At 34.7% G+C, this 16,554-nt stretch overlaps 1 protein-coding gene and 1 pseudogene across 2 annotated transcripts; both read left to right on the forward strand.

Moving 5' to 3' along the window:
* The first annotated feature begins 3,935 nt into the window (after positions 1-3,935).
* On the forward strand, positions 3,936-10,476 carry LOC108827264 (uncharacterized). Of its 2 annotated transcripts, none has more exons than XM_018600641.2 (2): positions 3,936-4,457; positions 10,030-10,476. In XM_018600641.2, exons 1-2 carry the CDS (start codon positions 4,046-4,048, stop codon positions 10,170-10,172), a joined length of 555 nt encoding a protein of 184 aa, XP_018456143.1. In that variant the 5' UTR covers positions 3,936-4,045; the 3' UTR covers positions 10,173-10,476. The 2 variants fall into 2 exon arrangements, with proteins under 2 accessions (XP_018456143.1, XP_056849654.1); XM_056993674.1 differs by having other exon boundaries at positions 3,936-4,462; positions 10,030-10,158.
* A 314-nt stretch (positions 10,477-10,790) lies between these two features.
* Positions 10,791-12,134, forward strand: LOC108825131 (uncharacterized; annotated as a pseudogene).
* The last annotated feature ends 4,420 nt before the right edge of the window (positions 12,135-16,554 follow it).

The following is a 16,554-nucleotide window of genomic DNA, read 5'->3' on the forward strand; positions in this document are numbered from 1 at the left end:
TTACCCCTCAAAAGTAGATACGGGGAAATCAATGTTTTGTGTTTAATGATCCAGTGAAAAGTTATGTGGATTTATTATCTGTACCAAAATATACAGGTTGATTTCCAGAAATTGATGTTTTATTCATTCATTGTTTCATGTAATTAATGGTTCAATAGTACTTATTTCACCTTTTTCAATATAAAGTAGAATCAAAAGGTATCTTTTTACCTGAATTTTTTTTTGGTCAAAACCGGAAAAAATATTATAGATTTGGATTTGATAAAAAAAATATTGTAGATTTGGCAATCGATATAGAAATATGCTGTGGCCTAGACAAACTTAAATTGAAAGATTGTTGACAGAAAACAAAGAAAAGAAGTTTGAGAGAGAAACAATGAAAAGTTCTATATACATTGTTGACCTAAATTGGTTACAGCCTTATTACAGGTTAAAAGTTGAATATATTTTTTTGCTTGATAAAAGAGTTAGATATTAAATTCATAATTAGAGGGCCAGTGTTATATAACTCCATAATGATGTTTGTTTTCAATCATAAACGTGTCTTTATTCGAAAAGGCATAATGAAATCGTAAATTTTACAATAACTAGCTTAAGGCAGACTCCTCAATGTTTTCGAAATCCATACTGAAATCTAAAGTTGAGATTTGATTCCCTTATTTAATTTCGATGTCTTTAGGCAAATTTAGAAAGTTCTTATAGTTTTGCGTTCAGATTTATAGAAATATTACACCAATATATGAGATTTGGAATTCGTATATAATTTTGAAATAACTACTATATTTTAGATAATTACAGTTTTTAGTAAATAATAGGAAATATCTTAGACATTATCTGAAAATGATTTGCCATGTATAATCATCACATTAATTTTGAAATAAAAATCATGACACGACGTACAAACAATGATGACATGATTTGAAATTAATTGTAACATGAATATTTACATTTAATATTGATTTATATTTTAGGTGAGTTTTTTAAAAATATAGTAGTAACTCATAAATCATCATTACTATAACAATAAATAATATAACACTCTTTCCGTTTGATATTAAGTATCGTTGTAGAAATTTTTTTTGTTGCAAAATAAGTGTCGTTTTAGCATGTCAGTGCAGAATTTATTAACTTCATTCTCCTGTTTGTTTTTCTATTGGTTGACATATGAGTAGGTATATGGATAATGATGTTTTTATTTGAAAATATGCAAAATTAAATGATTTTTAATATGTGTGCAAAAGTCTAAACAACACTTAATATAAAATAGAGAGAGTAGTATAAATAGAAATATAATACACCCTCTGTTTCATATTAAATAGTGTTGTAGAAAAAAAATTTCATTGGATAATAAGTGTCGTTTTAGTATTTCAATGCATAATTTATTAATTTTATTTTCCTATTTATTTTTGTATTGGTTAAAATATGAGTAGGTATATGGGTAATGATGTTTTTATATTGAAAATATGTAAAATTAAATGATTTCTTAATCCGTGTGTAGAAGTCTAAAACGACACTTAATATGAAACAAATGGGGTAGTATTTAACAATTTTGGAAGTATTATTTAATTCTATTTTTTAATTATATAATTTTTATTACTAAAAATACTTTAAAATATTATGCAGTTTTTGAAAATTTCACTTTTATAATCCCAATACAATTATTTTCTTTTTAATAACTACAATTTTTTGAAATTTTATTTAGCTATATGTTTTGATAATTATAAATCTAACAAAGTTTTATTTTAATTCATAGAAATTTAATATATTTTAACTAAAATAAATAGATAAACTATTTAGATGATTATAATTTTAAATATATGCATATATAAAATAATTTCTTTAAAATATTTATTTTTTCTAACTCTTACATATAGTTAAATGAAAATAAAATATTTAAAGCAAATAAAATTTAAAAAATTAAGAAATTTTTATTTTAAAATATAATTTAAATCTAAAACTTTTTTTCTGCAATTGGTGTAAGAAAACATCTAGTGCATATAGTTTGTCACTGAAATTCAAATATTTAAACATTACATGACATCATGACATTTTTATTTTGTATACAATTACAAAAAAAATGTCTCTAACATCCACAATCATTTGAAATTTTAATACTTATTAAAATAACAAAATATTTTGATAAATCGGGATTTCAGCAAGGTGTTTTTTAAGAAGAGAAAAAGTATGTGGAGTTATTATTAGAGGCAAAGTCTCTAATATCTGTAGTTGGACATGATCATTAATAATATATAAGATATTAAATTTAATAAATTAATTATTTTTATTTTAATTAGTTACATTTATTAAAATAATATATTGTTGTTTTTTACAATTTTTTCGGATTTGGTAGATATTTGCGACTCAAATTTGCTCAATTCACATTATCTATATTATTAAAAGAGAAGTACCCATATAAAATATCCCTTAGTTTTCACTTTTAATTACAATGGTATGCCACTGACATTAAATAATACTTCCTATTTTAATGATGTCTTTTCCACTTAGATTAATGTGTTTTCTAAAATTATATTTCAATTAAATACACAATTAAATGATACTTTCTATTTTAATGTTTTGTCTTTTCCACTTAGATTAATGTGATTTCCAAAATTAAATTTAAATTTAATACACTTCATTAACTTCTCCATTAAATCAATGTCAAATTCAAAAAAAAAATATATGTTTTTATTAGACAAACAATTCTGGAAATTATAATATCAATTTTTCATTTAAAAAATCTGAACGAAAAAAGTATTAGCAAATTTGAACCGAAACTAGATAATATCCAAACTTGGTATCTAGAGAACCATAACCAAACCTTATCTGAACGAAATATTTTGGATATTCGAATATATTTAAATCATATTTATATACTTCAATATCTTAGCTATTTTTCGAATTAATCTCTAAGATATAAGTTATTTTAAGTTGTTTAAAATATTTGAAATATAAAAAATAATCAAAAGTTAACATTTAAAGTAGATAGACAATAATCAAAACATCAAAAATACTTAAAATATATATTTATTCTTCATCCAAATATTCAAGTTAAACCTATTTTTAATTTTTAACTTAGGTACTTTGGCTTTAGATTTAGAGAAATTTAAAGATATATAAATTTTGAAAATTTAAAAATAGTTTAAACGGGTTATCAAATCCGCAAAGATCTGAATGAAACCGGAACCAAAGGTTATAAATACTCGAATAGAGTTAAAATCTTTAAACTCAAAAAAACTCAAATCCGAATAAATTTTAACCGAATTCGAGTGGATACCCAAATATCCACCCCTACCTTAGTCAATATAAACCGATCAAATATTATAAATATACTATTTAATATAAATAAATAAAAACTAAAACTAAAAATTAATACCCGTGCGATCGCACGGATCAAGATCTAGTTCTACTTAAAATAGACTATAACCGTATCCACATGTTGAATTTTTTGGATGTGGATAGTGTCTCAAATTTCCAACTCTATCCATATTGGTAGTTGGAATGGATCTTAGTAATATATATAATATGTTTATCATCAATTGATTTTAAGTAGAAAATCATTTAGTTTAATATATATGTTTATCATTAATTGGTTCTAAGTAGAAAGTCATTTAGCTTAGTAGTTACATTTTAGACAATCGTAGAAAAGAAAAAGAGTAACCAACTGTTACCCATAATTAAAATGTAAATGCTAGAAATCTATGAGGTTATATTTGAAAAAGAGAAAATCAATATAAGTAGTATATATACACCAAAGAAGCCAAATGGCGTAGTAAAAGTGTAAAACCAATTTAGAAGACACGCAAAGCTAAAGTTCGTTACTTCACTTTAGAGGAATCAGATTAATTACAGTCACCGGATCTGGTCAGTCGACCCATATCAAGCCCAAACTAAACAGTTTTCTTTCAGTTCTATACCCGGGTCGGATCTCACGAATTCGAATATTTTTTGTACCCGTTTCAGTTGCACACACGTGAGTCACGTGACTTTCATCCCGCCCCTGTCTCTACTCTCTCTCTCTAAGCTGATCTTCATCCTCTCTCTAAAAATGTCCCGTCAGCTGTCAAAAACCCTAATTCCCCACGGGAGATTCTCCCTCCGTCGCTTCAACGAGCCGACGTCGCCGCCGAACATCGTCTGTTTCAGCCGCCGTCCCTATTCCTCCGAGCCGCATGTCATCGAGATCGACCTCGATTCTTCCTCCTCTAAAGCCGAGGCCGAAGCCGCGGTCCTCAAGAACCTGAACGAGTTCGTTCGAGGGATCTTCGTTGAGAATCTGACTCCTGACTGGCTCCCTTTCGCCCCCGGCTCCTCCTTCTGGGTCCCGCCGCATCAGAACACGGCCGTGAAGATCGCGAGTTTGGTCGTTGACAAGGTGACGAATCCGTTGACGGAGGAGGAAGCTTTCTCTCTGTTTTCTCCTTATGGCTCGCCTTGTTCCTCTTTCTACAACCCTCTAGGTAAGGTATTGCCAGATAGAGAAATGGGTCTCACTTGTTTTTTTGGTTTTGTGTGTAAAGATGGTTCCTTTAAGCTGTCTCCTATAAAACCAGTTTCTGAGTAAAAAAAAGTAATAAACTTGAATTCTATTAGGATGGTTTAGTCATTGGTTTATTTCGGTTATTAGATTTATCGTTGGTTTAAGTTTCCTTTTGCTTAAACCAATCTATATATATAGAAACAGTTGTACAGTGTAAAGATTGAGCTGAATAACAAACTTTCACATTTAACAAACTTCGTTTTCTTCTCTCTTCTCTCCATCATTGTTGAGCTCCGATCTTCAGTTCCAGATCTCATAATCGATCTTATTATGGTATCAGAGCACACAAACCGATCTTCCGCATCAAGATGAGCTTTCCGGTGACTCTGTTTTCACGATTCTTCGACCTTCTTTGTCTTGCGATTCGCGATTTCATCATTCAGATCGCTCTTTACCTTGCTCATCTTCTTCGATTGTGCCTTTGTTTACTTTGAAGACCTGGAATCTTGACGATCTCTTATATCTCGTTGGATCGATCTCGTTTCTGCTTTCTCGTTTATGGCGACTGTTCCTCCTGATAGATCCATGGTGGATCAATATGATAATCCGTACTATTTGCATCATAATGATCATGATGGTCTTGCTTTGGTTACTGATCGTTTGAATACAGCTTCAGAGTTTCATTCTTGGCGACGTGCAGTGCGTATGGGTTTGAATGTGCGTAACAAACTGGGATTCATTGATGGAACGATCCCCAAACCAAATCCTACGCATCGCGACTATGGCGCCTGGTCTCGTTGCAATGACATGGTTGCCACATGGTTGATGAACTCCGTTTCTAAGAAAATTGGTCAAAGCTTGCTCTTCATCAACACTGCTGAAGGAATATGGAAGAATCTTCTTGCTCGTTTTAAACAGGATGATGCTCCTAGAGTGTTTGATATTGAGCAGAAGTTAAGCAAGATTGAGCAAGGATCTATGGATGTATCAACATATTATACAGAGCTTGTGACTTTGTGGGAAGAACACAAGAATTATGTTGAACTCCCTGTATGTACTTGCGGAAAATGTGAATGTGATGCTGCAGTTCTTTGGGAAAAACTTCAAGAACGAAGCAGAGTAACAAAGTTTCTGATGGGGCTTTCTGAATCTTATGATCAAACACGTCGTCACATCCTTATGTTGAAACCAATTCCAACCATAGAAGAAGCTTTCAACATTGTTACTCAAGATGAAAGGCAACGTTCTCTTAAACCTGTGACGCGTGTTGATAATGTGGCCTTTCAGAGTTCTGTAGAATCTGTCCTTACCCCTGAACAGAATGCGTATGTTGCTGCTTATACTGCTCGTCAAGCTCAACGACCTATATGCACACATTGTGGAAAATCTGGCCATACAGTTCAGAAATGCTTCAAGCTTATTGGCTTTCCTCCTGGTTATAAGACACATGGTTCTACTTCCATGAACAAGAATCATCTTCAGTCTAGACCACAGTCTCAGACGCCTGTTCAGAATCAGATGCTAGCTCATAATCCAGCACCCATGACTCCTGCTAATACTGCTAATGCGATAGCAAATGTCTATGCTACTGCTGGATCATCTCATCATGCTACTCCATCTGCTCCTGGTTTTGTACCTCACATTACTACAGGTGGTAACAATGTCATGTTGCAAGACTTCACACCACAACAAATTCAAAGTCTGGTTGCTCAGTTCAACTCTCATGTTCGAGTTCCAGAGACTCATGTTCCTTCCTCGTTGACTGTTTCACCAGCATCAATTACTGATCATGGCATAATGGCTTCCACTTCCTCTTCGGGTAATCTTTCATTTCCATCTAAAAGCCTTACCTATTCTGATAATCACCTCAAATTCCAACATCATTCTCTTTCCACTTTACCATCTTTTCTTCCACAAAATGCTTGGATTGTTGATAGTGGAGCTTCTAGTCATGTTTGTTATGATATAGCCATGTTCTCAGTATTGACACCAGTGTCTAGTATATCAGTAACTCTGCCTAATGGTAGTAAAATTCCCATTACTCATACTGGTACTATACATCTTAGTGAGTCATTGATCTTGTATAATGTGCTTCTTGTTCCCGATTTTCATTTCAATTTGATCAGTGTGAGTTGTTTGGTGAGAACATTAACTTGTGCTGCTCATTTCTTTCCTCATGGTTGCTTCATTCAGGAACTTTCTCAGGGCTTGATGATTGGGAAGGGTAGCTTGCATCACAACTTGTACATCTTAGACATTGATTCATCTTCCATTGCTTCGCTTCCATCTTCATCATCTTTACCTGCTTCCTTTTGTGGCTCTGTTTCGGTTGATGCTCGCATTTGGCATCGTCGCTTAGGCCACCCATCATCTTTGATATTACAAAAACTCACTTCGTCTTTACCATCTTTCAAGATTGAAGAAACTGCAGAAAGTCATTGTACCGTTTGTCCTTTATCAAAACAAAAACGTTTATCTTTTACTTCTCAAAATAATTTGTCTTCAAAACCATTTGATCTTGTTCACTTGGATATTTGGGGTCCTTTTAGTGTTGAGTCTGTTGAGGGTTTCAAGTATTTTCTTACTATTGTTGATGATTGTACTCGCACAGTTTGGATCTATATGTTGAGGAATAAAAGTGATGTTTCTACTTGTTTTCCTGCTTTCATTGCTCTTGTATCAACTCAGTTTAATGCTACTATTAAAGCAATCCGTTCTGATAATGCTCCGGAGTTAGCTTTCACTGATATTGTTACAAAAACAGGAATGATTCATTACTTCTCTTGCCCTTATACTCCTCAACAAAACTCTGTTGTTGAGAGGAAACATCAACATTACTGAATGTAGCGAGATCTTTATTGTTTCAGTCTAATGTTCCTCTTGCATATTGGAGTGATTGTGTTACAACAGCTGTTTTTTTGATCAATCGCATGCCTTCTCCCTTGCTTAAAAACATTTCTCCTTATGAGTGTTTGACTGGTAAGGTTCCCACTTATACTCAACTTCGGACTTTTGGGTGCTTATGCTATGCTTCGACTTTGTTAAAAGACAGAAACAAGTTTTCACCTCGTGCCATTCCTTGTGTTTTCTTGGGATATCCATTGGGTTTTAAAGGATATAAGCTTTTAGACTTCGAGTCTCGTTCTGTTTTCATCTCAAGGAATGTTATTTTTCATGAAAATGATTTTCCATTTAAAACATCTGATCTTCTTCGTGAAACTGTTGATATGTTTCCTAATACCATCTTGCCGATGCCTACTCCATTGCATTTTGTTGAGTCTATGCCTTTACCTACTGAGCATTCTGATTGTCCTGTGCATAATTCTTCTAGTAGTTCTCACATTCATTCTCCTCCGGTTGTAGTTACTGAGCACTCTGATTCTGTTGTCAATACTGAGTCCTTAGCTAGACCAAAACGAACTACTAGAGCTCCTAACTATCTCTCTGAGTATCTTTGTAATCTCGTCCCTTTCATTTCCACTTCTAAACACATTTCCTCTGTTCCACCAAATCCTGTTCCTGTTTTTCCAACTCCATATCCTATTTCCTCTGTTCTTTCATATGATAGCTTATCTCCTTCCTTTCAAGTCTATACTCTTGCTTACTCTCTTGAAAGAGAACCCAAAAACTTCAAGGAAGCGATGACTTCTGATGTGTGGAAACAGTCAGCGAATGTGGAATTGGATGCTCTTGAGCAAAACAGAACATGGGATGTTGTGACTTTGCCTTCAGGTAAGAATGTGGTGGGTTGTAAGTGGATATTTACCATCAAATATAATCCTGATGGTACTGTGGAGCGTTACAAATCGAGACTTGTTGCACAAGGATTTACTCAACAGGAAGGTGTTGATTTTCTGGAGACTTTCTCTCCTGTTGCGAAGCTGGTGAGTGTGAAACTTATGCTGGGACTTGCATCTATTAAAGGTTGGAAACTCAGTCAGATGGATGTCTCCAATGCTTTTCTACACGGTGAACTTGATGAGGAGATTTATATGAGTCTACCTCAAGGCTATACGCCTGCTCCTGGAGTTATTTTACCTCCTAATCCTGTCTGCAGACTTCGCAAGTCTCTATATGGTTTGAAACAGGCTAGCAGACAGTGGTACAAGCGGCTTTCTTCTGTCTTGTTGGGAGCTAATTACGTTCAATCTCCGGCTGATAATACTCTCTTTGTGAAGGTTTCTGGCTCTTCATTTGTTGCTGCGCTTGTCTATGTTGATGATATAATGATAGCCAGTAACGATGATGATGCTCTTCTTCAGTTGAAAGACTTGCTTCGTTCTGAGTTTAAAATAAAAGATCTTGGACAAGCAAGATTCTTTCTTGGCTTAGAGATTGCTCGTTCAGCTGCTGGTATTTCTGTTTGTCAAAGGAAGTACGCACTAAATCTTCTTGAAGACTATGGTCTACTTGGTTGTAAACCAAGTTCTATACCGATGGATCCCACATTACATCTTACGAAAGAACTTGGGAAGCTTATGTCTACGCCTACTCAGTATAGGGAATTGATTGGTCGTCTACTGTATCTCTGCATCACTAGACCAGACATTACTTATGCTGTTCATCAGCTAAGTCAATTTCTCTCGGCTCCTACTGATGTTCATTATCAGGCTGCTCTCAAGGTTCTTCGGTATCTCAAGAACAATCCAGGCCAGGGATTGATGTATGCTGCTGATGCTGAGCTCTGCCTTAATGCGTTTGCCGATGCTGACTGGGCCACTTGCAAGGATACTCGTCGCTCTGTTACTGGTTTCTGTGTTTATCTTGGCTCTTCTCTGATCTCTTGGAAGTCAAAGAAGCAGGCTGTTGTGAGTCGTAGCAGTACAGAGGCCGAGTATAGAAGCTTAGCTCTTGTGACGTGTGAGTTGATTTGGTTACAACAGTTACTTCGAGATCTTCATGTTACTATGACTTGTGTACCGAAGCTCTTCTGTGACAACAAATCAGCTCTGCATCTTGCCAACAATCCGGTGTTTCACGAGAGAACGAAACACATCGAAATTGATTGCCATACGGTTCGGGATCAAATCAAAGCTGGACGCCTCAACACTCTTCATGTTTCTTCTGGAAACCAGCTTGCCGATATCTTGACTAAACCTCTTCATCCGGGTCCTTTTCTCTCCATGCTGCAGCGCCTATCTTTGTCAAGTCTCTATCTTCCCGTTGTGAAGTTATCGACTTGAGGGGGGTATATTAGGATGGTTTAGTCATTGGTTTATTTCGGTTATTAGATTTATCGTTGGTTTAAGTTTCCTTTTGCTTAAACCAATCTATATATATATAAACAGTTGTACAGTGTAAAGATTGAGCTGAATAACAAACTTTCACATTTAACAAACTTCGTTTTCTTCTCTCTTCTCTCCATCATTGTTGAGCTCCGATCTTCAGTTCCAGATCTCATAATCGATCTTATTAAATTCTTATCTAAATGAATATATAAAATGTAACGGAGCTGGAATTTGATTATGCTCAATGTCTCGGGAACTATGTTTTCTCTTGTTATTTACTGTTATCCTGATAATCTATGGTGTTGCATTGTTGAAATTTGAAAGATGATGGTTCTTCATCTACACAAGAGGAAGTAGAAGGTAGCATGGAGTTGAGCATCACGGGGAACGAGGTGCTGGAAGTCAAGCTAGAGTCTTTTCCACATCCTTTTTACTCTTCTAACCATGGAGGAGACGATGAGGAGTGATCTTACATGTTCAGCTGCTCGCGATTAAGTCCATTCCTGATGCCGTTGGTTTGCATATACGGGGGCTTGGGAAAAAAAACAGATGATTCCTGAGACTGATGACGAGGTTGTATGTGTACAGTTTGCAAACCATCCATCGAGGGGTTATATGATGTTTGGTTGGCCATCTTAACGCCTTTGTTGACTATATTTAATAAAGTCTTTTATTTATTATTAAGCTTGGTGGGAGCTGCTTGCTTCTTATCCACTTTCTGAGCCAGAGTTCATCATCGTAGTATTGTTAACCATTAAAATCAATGCTAGTGTTTTCGCCTCATATGTTTGTTTCCGCCAATATCTGTTTATTGATTGTCATGGAACTTAGTAGAAAAGATAGGTTGCATCAATTTTCATGCATTAATGCTCTATATAGATTACTGCATTATTGCATTGAGGTCGGTGGCACCAAATCGAAGAGCTTTTGTTCTTGCAACAGAGGTTTCATGTAAATTCTGCTTCCGTTATAGAAATGATGCATTCAACTGAAATCAGTTTAGAGTTCTAACCAATGCAAACAATAGTCCGTTGACATGTCACAGCACAGTTTTTTTTTTGTAAAAGAACTGGAGCTAATTATTAAACGATATCAACAATAGTGGTCATCGACCTGTTAGGGATACATTTGATGGTTGGCTTGTGTATAGCCGGAGGAAGCAGAGAGGGAGATGTAACGGTGCTCGGGTTAATGGCTTTATAGTGTATACACGGAAGAAGCACAAAGCAAATAGTATTACAGACAATACTCAAGCTACCAAAGTGGCATCTTCTTGTAATGGAACAAATGATTCCGACTCAGATACAGACGGTAGTAGCAGCCGCCCTTTCAGACAGTGCAAGCGTTGTGATAAGGCGGGAAATGTGGAGATGTTAATATGTGATGAATGTGAAGAAGCATATCATACAAGGTGCTGCGTGTTGGAATGAAAGAAGTTGCAGAGATTGATGACTGGCTCTGTCGCTCCTGTTTGAAAAAGAAGTCATCAAAGATAAAGATGAAGAGGAGACCACGAGAACAACGGAAATGGAGAGTTACAGAACCATTTGTAATAGGAATTCGCGTAGGAAAAGAGTTTCAAGCGGATGTTGCAGACTGGTCAGGTCCAACCATGAGGTATTTAACTTTAAACAGTCACCAGTTCAGTCCTTTGAATTTTTCAGTCCTATTGTGAGTGGCCTTTGTTTGATCTCAATGCAGTGATACTTCTTTTGTTGATGAACCCCTGGAGATTGATCAGTCAAAATATATGCATGTAAGCTCCAAATTAGTATATAATAATGTGTGTTTACATTGCCATAGATAGAGTTTAAGTTGTCACCTTTATCTCTTTCCAGGATCTCAAGAATGGTAAGAAACCAGTAAATTGGCTCCAATGCAGAGAGGAGGATAGGAATGGAGATATTTGTGGAAAGTGGCGCAGGTAACGTTCTATTTCTTGGCTAATGCTCTCACCTTTTCATCAGGCTTCTTTCCCTTCTCGTATCTGTCCGGTTGTTGCAAACCACCAACCGCGTGTGGCTACAACTTCGTCAACCCGACACTTTGGCTAAAACCAACCAACATGGGATGGCTGCAGATGCAGATTGTTACCTATGGAATAACGATCAAAGCCAGCTTTTGTTACAATTGCAACTCATGCAAAGCTGGTCTGTTGGGAAACCTTAGAAAATATTGGCGTAAAGCAAATCTCATACTTATCATCACCGTCGTTATTCTCATTTGGGTCTATGTTATTGCATGTAGTGCGTTTAGGAATGCTCAGACTGAGGATCGCTTCCGTAAATAAAACAGGGTTGCGTCTTAAGTGTGCATGTGTGCATGTGTATATATCTGTTTGTCGTTATTGGAATTGGAGTATTCGAAAATAGATTGTGATATTATCACTGTGTTAAAAAAAGCAACTTTGCTTTTGAATATTTTATTGATTGCCATTTGTCACTTACACAAAATCAAGAGGATTTAACCATGAACATCTACTCTCTTGAATGTTTCTTTTCTAAAGTTTATTTTCATCCTGCAGTGTCAACGACATACATAAATCTAGTCAGTTTCTCTATCACATAACACAAGGAATTAACGCATGATTGTTTTAAAAATATACTAAATTTTGATCTGCGCAACCGCGTGGATGTTTGTTTATTTATTTTAGAACATAAGTGCTGATGTTGTGCAAAAAAACATAAGTGGTATATATTTTTAAAGTTAATTATATACTTAAATGTTTATATAACTATATTTTTAATGTTAATTATATACTTAAATGTTTTAAAAATAAACAATTTATATTTATGAAAATTAATTTTATAAATTTATCAAATTAATATAATTTTATCATATTTGGTTCAATATAATAATTGTAATCTATCATGTATACCATTATGGTTTTATAATGCATGGTTTATATCTATGTATGTAAATCTAGTAAAAGAACCAAAACGTCATTACCAATGTATCTATAATTATAAGAAACCGGTCTGATGTCACATTTAGATATGGTCAATCATTTCCAGTAGAAGAGTGAACCGGTTTGACTAAGGATAGTTGACTAATTTAATTACACTCCTATGGTTTAAAAGTAGTCAACATTATGATTTAATTTAATGACTTGCCATTAGTGTAGAAAAAAATTAATGATATGATTTAAATTAAAGACTTTCTAATGAGAATCCATTTTTTTAATATCACACATGAATCAAAGTTATGACTTTTGTTTTAATATAATAGATTTATAAGTATATGACTTGCCATTAGTGTAGAAAAAAATTAATGATATGATTTAAATTAAAGATTTTCTAATGAGAATCCATTTTTTTTTAATATCACACATGAATCAAAGTTATGACTTTTGTTTTAATATAATAGATTAATAAGTATATACTTGCGTCTTCAGAATGAAATATCATTTATACTTATTCATGTTTAAATATACTATTTTACTCTTTCAGACATATATATTATAGTTTAATATTTAGACATATGTCCGACTCTGGGGTAAAGCCTGTAAAACATGAACTTAGGACATCGAATAATATATGCAAGTTTGAGGCGTTATAAACAAAAGTTTCTCGTTGGTGTAGTGTCTAGAGAGCTTAGAAATTACTTAGATATTATGGGTTCCATACTAGTAAATGGCAGGTTTTTATAAATTTGCTTTATGTGTATTATTATTCTGGACCGATACTGTCTAGACATAAACACAAATTTAACTTTATCCAAAAAAAGAACACAAATTTAACTATTTAATTACGGTGATGATGGTGATGGTGAGGGAGCACTAGGTGGTATGCCGCATTTTTCGCCCTTTAGAGTTTGGTAGAGAGATTTTCTTTCAGTAAGATGCTGGCCTTGTGGGCTCTTGAAGAAAATGCACGTTAGAACACACTCGCATATACAAAATCTTCTCACAGAAGGATCCTGATGATGGCACTTTTTCAAGCACTCAAATAAACATACGGGGTCGGTTCCTTCTGCTTCTCGTTCCATGGTAGCTATCACCAACACTACCATCATAATCACCACACTCCATTTCGTCATCCTATATCTGTTGTGATATATGTGAGAAAAAAAAATTAACTGATGGATAAACAATAAAAATACACAGATTTGATATGGTTTACCAATTGGTTACTTTCACAAACAAATAAATATTTTATTTGATGGAGATTATAGATATCTGTTTACAAAAACAACAAATCTGGTTTTTCTCTACAGCTGTTGCTGTTAGATTTAGAAGAGGTACAAAATATATATAATTGTGTCCTACCAACCCTAGCATTAATGGGCCTTAAAATACTAAGGCCTAACAGATCTAAGAAATTATTCAACAAATTTCTGTCTTAACTTGATTTTTCCATAATCAAATGTACCAAAATGCATTTTGTCATATTCAGAATACAAATATACCAGATTCTCTGTTTGACCAGATGTTCCGTCGAACTCAGATGTCAAATGTCTTGTCAAACCAGATGCTACTCGAAACCAGATACCCTCACTTGAGCCATATTCTCTCTTTGAGGCAAATGCCCTTTAGGACCAGACGTCCATCAAAGCCAAATTCAACAGCTTGAGATATTCAAGAAGCCAAGACAATGCATGAACTTGCTGTGAGAAATCGGTTTAGTGACATATCCGCAGGATTATCAGTTGTTTCCACCTTCTTCAATTCAATCTTTCTTTCATCTCTTAGAAAATAGTATCTTACGTCGATATGTTTTATTCTCTCATGATGAGGCTAAAATAGATAGCACTCAAGCTGCACATCACACAGTAGTCTGATCATGATGAAGAACAAGATCACTGACCAATCTTCTCAACCATATCGCCTCCTTACCAGCTTCTGTCAATGCCATTACTCTGTCTCAATAGTAAAAAAAGTCACCGTTTACTGCAAAGTCACCTTCCAGCTCACAACAGAACCAGTCAAAGTAAATATGTAACCAGTCATATATCTCATGCTGTCCACATCTCCTACATAATCTGAATCAGAATACCCAGTAACCAGTATCAGATCCTTGTCTCCATAGACAAAACCAATATCAGATGTACCCTTAAGGTACCTGAAAATCCTCTTCACAGCCATCAAGTGCTCCTTTCGTGGCTCAACCATGGACCCACTCACAACAGTGACTGCATGTGTGACGGAGCGGAAGTGATCGTAATAACCGATAATGCAAAGATATCGTTGAATTATGAGAACGTCCGCTATCTATGTCTTCTTAAATCTGTTGAATTCTTAGAGAATACCCTGAAGAAAAGATTCAAGAGATTGTGTTTTAAAAACCCAAAACCCTAAAATTATATTTATCAATAATCAAAAGTTGTGTCTCTCACAAACTTAAGAGATCACATTATATAGAAATACGAAAGCCCTAAACGAACAAAATAAAGGAATCCTAAACTTATATGAAAAAGGAATCTAGAAAACAAAAGCCCGATAGAAATAGGATGTTACTCTTAGGGATGTTAATATGCAGGGTTAGGGTTAAGCTCTTCTTTGTGTAATATAAACCCAGCCATATTTTAACCTAGCCCTGTTTTAACCCCGCATCTTGTAAAGGGTTAGGGCTAGACCAGGGTTGGCCCATTTAACCTTTTTATAAGTCAATAATTTTTTGCACATCAAATTTAACTTAATTTTTAAATGTTAAAAACTGTAAGTATGAATCATGTAAATGCAAAATGTGTCTTTTATTCATTTTTGTCTTTCTGAAAATAAAAACCAAAGTTTACATTCTCAAATTATGAATCATATAACAGTAGTTTTATTAAATAGAACTTTACTCAAACTCTCCAAGTCAGCCAACACTTCTTGCTCTCCAAGTCTCTTGACTCTTGAGTCTCTTCAAACACCTGTTTAGACCGTTTACCTTTTGGAGCTCGTGGATCTTGTGCAGCTCGTTGACTGAGCATGTTGAGTGTGTGTTGAGTCTGAGTGAGCACGTCGAGTGTGTTTTGAGTCTGACTGAGCATGTTAAGTGTGTTCATGTTGACTGAGCAGGTTCATTCACAGGGTTTAGAGTTATTTTAGACGGTCCTATTTTAACCCAGCTAAAAATTACAGGGTTTAGGGTTTAAAAAATTGACGCGGGCTCGGCTAACCCTACAGACTAAAGCCCATATTAACATCCTTGAGCATCCATGACAGTCGGTCCACAACACCTTATTTATGGCATCCTAAACTATGACAACCCATACATGACGGCTTGTCTATGATAAAATATACATGGTACAATTGAGCATTCAACAACGATATGATTGATGTGTCTCATTTTAAGAATAGGGATCCACAAAGTGTTGAGCTTTAAAATTCATGAGCAGAGACTCATCTTAATAGATTGAAGTCCCTCTTCTGTGATATCTTGTCTTGGAATTGACATGAACTCCGCAACTCCAAACATCACAAGGAGTTCATCTGAAAGTGGTCGATCACAACTTATGCTGAACTGTTTTTTCTTACAAATTCGTTGATTTTTTTTTGTCGGGTTTATTATGCTACTAGAAACTATGAGAAATATTACATAGACGATATTACAGCCGACCATTTTATCTGCCTTAGGATAATTCATGTCTAACTGCATCATCCTATGAGATCTATTTCTGACGGTATCCCTTGTGTCATGGTGAATATCCCTTTTAGGACTTGTCTCTAATATTCTGCATAATTTGTTTTCTCTGAAAATTAAAATCCAGATCTCCATTTTTGGTATAGAAATTGCGTTGTCTGTGATTCGAACTCTAGATCTGAATGTAGAAGCCTTTAAACCTTGACCACTACACTACAGTGCTTCCACGAATTCGATGATCTCGGAAACGACAATATAAAGGGGAGACTTAATAATTGTTGGA

Source organism: Raphanus sativus, chromosome 9, assembly GCF_000801105.2.
Source record: "Raphanus sativus cultivar WK10039 chromosome 9, ASM80110v3, whole genome shotgun sequence".
NCBI lineage: Eukaryota > Viridiplantae > Streptophyta > Magnoliopsida > Brassicales > Brassicaceae > Raphanus > Raphanus sativus.

Bases quoted from the DNA above. Each gene is read 5' to 3' on its own strand.
- LOC108827264 (XM_018600641.2), top strand. From the start codon at position 4,046: ATGTCCCGTCAGCTGTCAAAAACCCTAATTCCCCACGGGAGATTCTCC. The intron at 4,458-10,029 runs GTAAGGTATTGC...GAAATTTGAAAG, and splicing joins CTCTTTCTACAACCCTCTAG to ATGATGGTTCTTCATCTACA.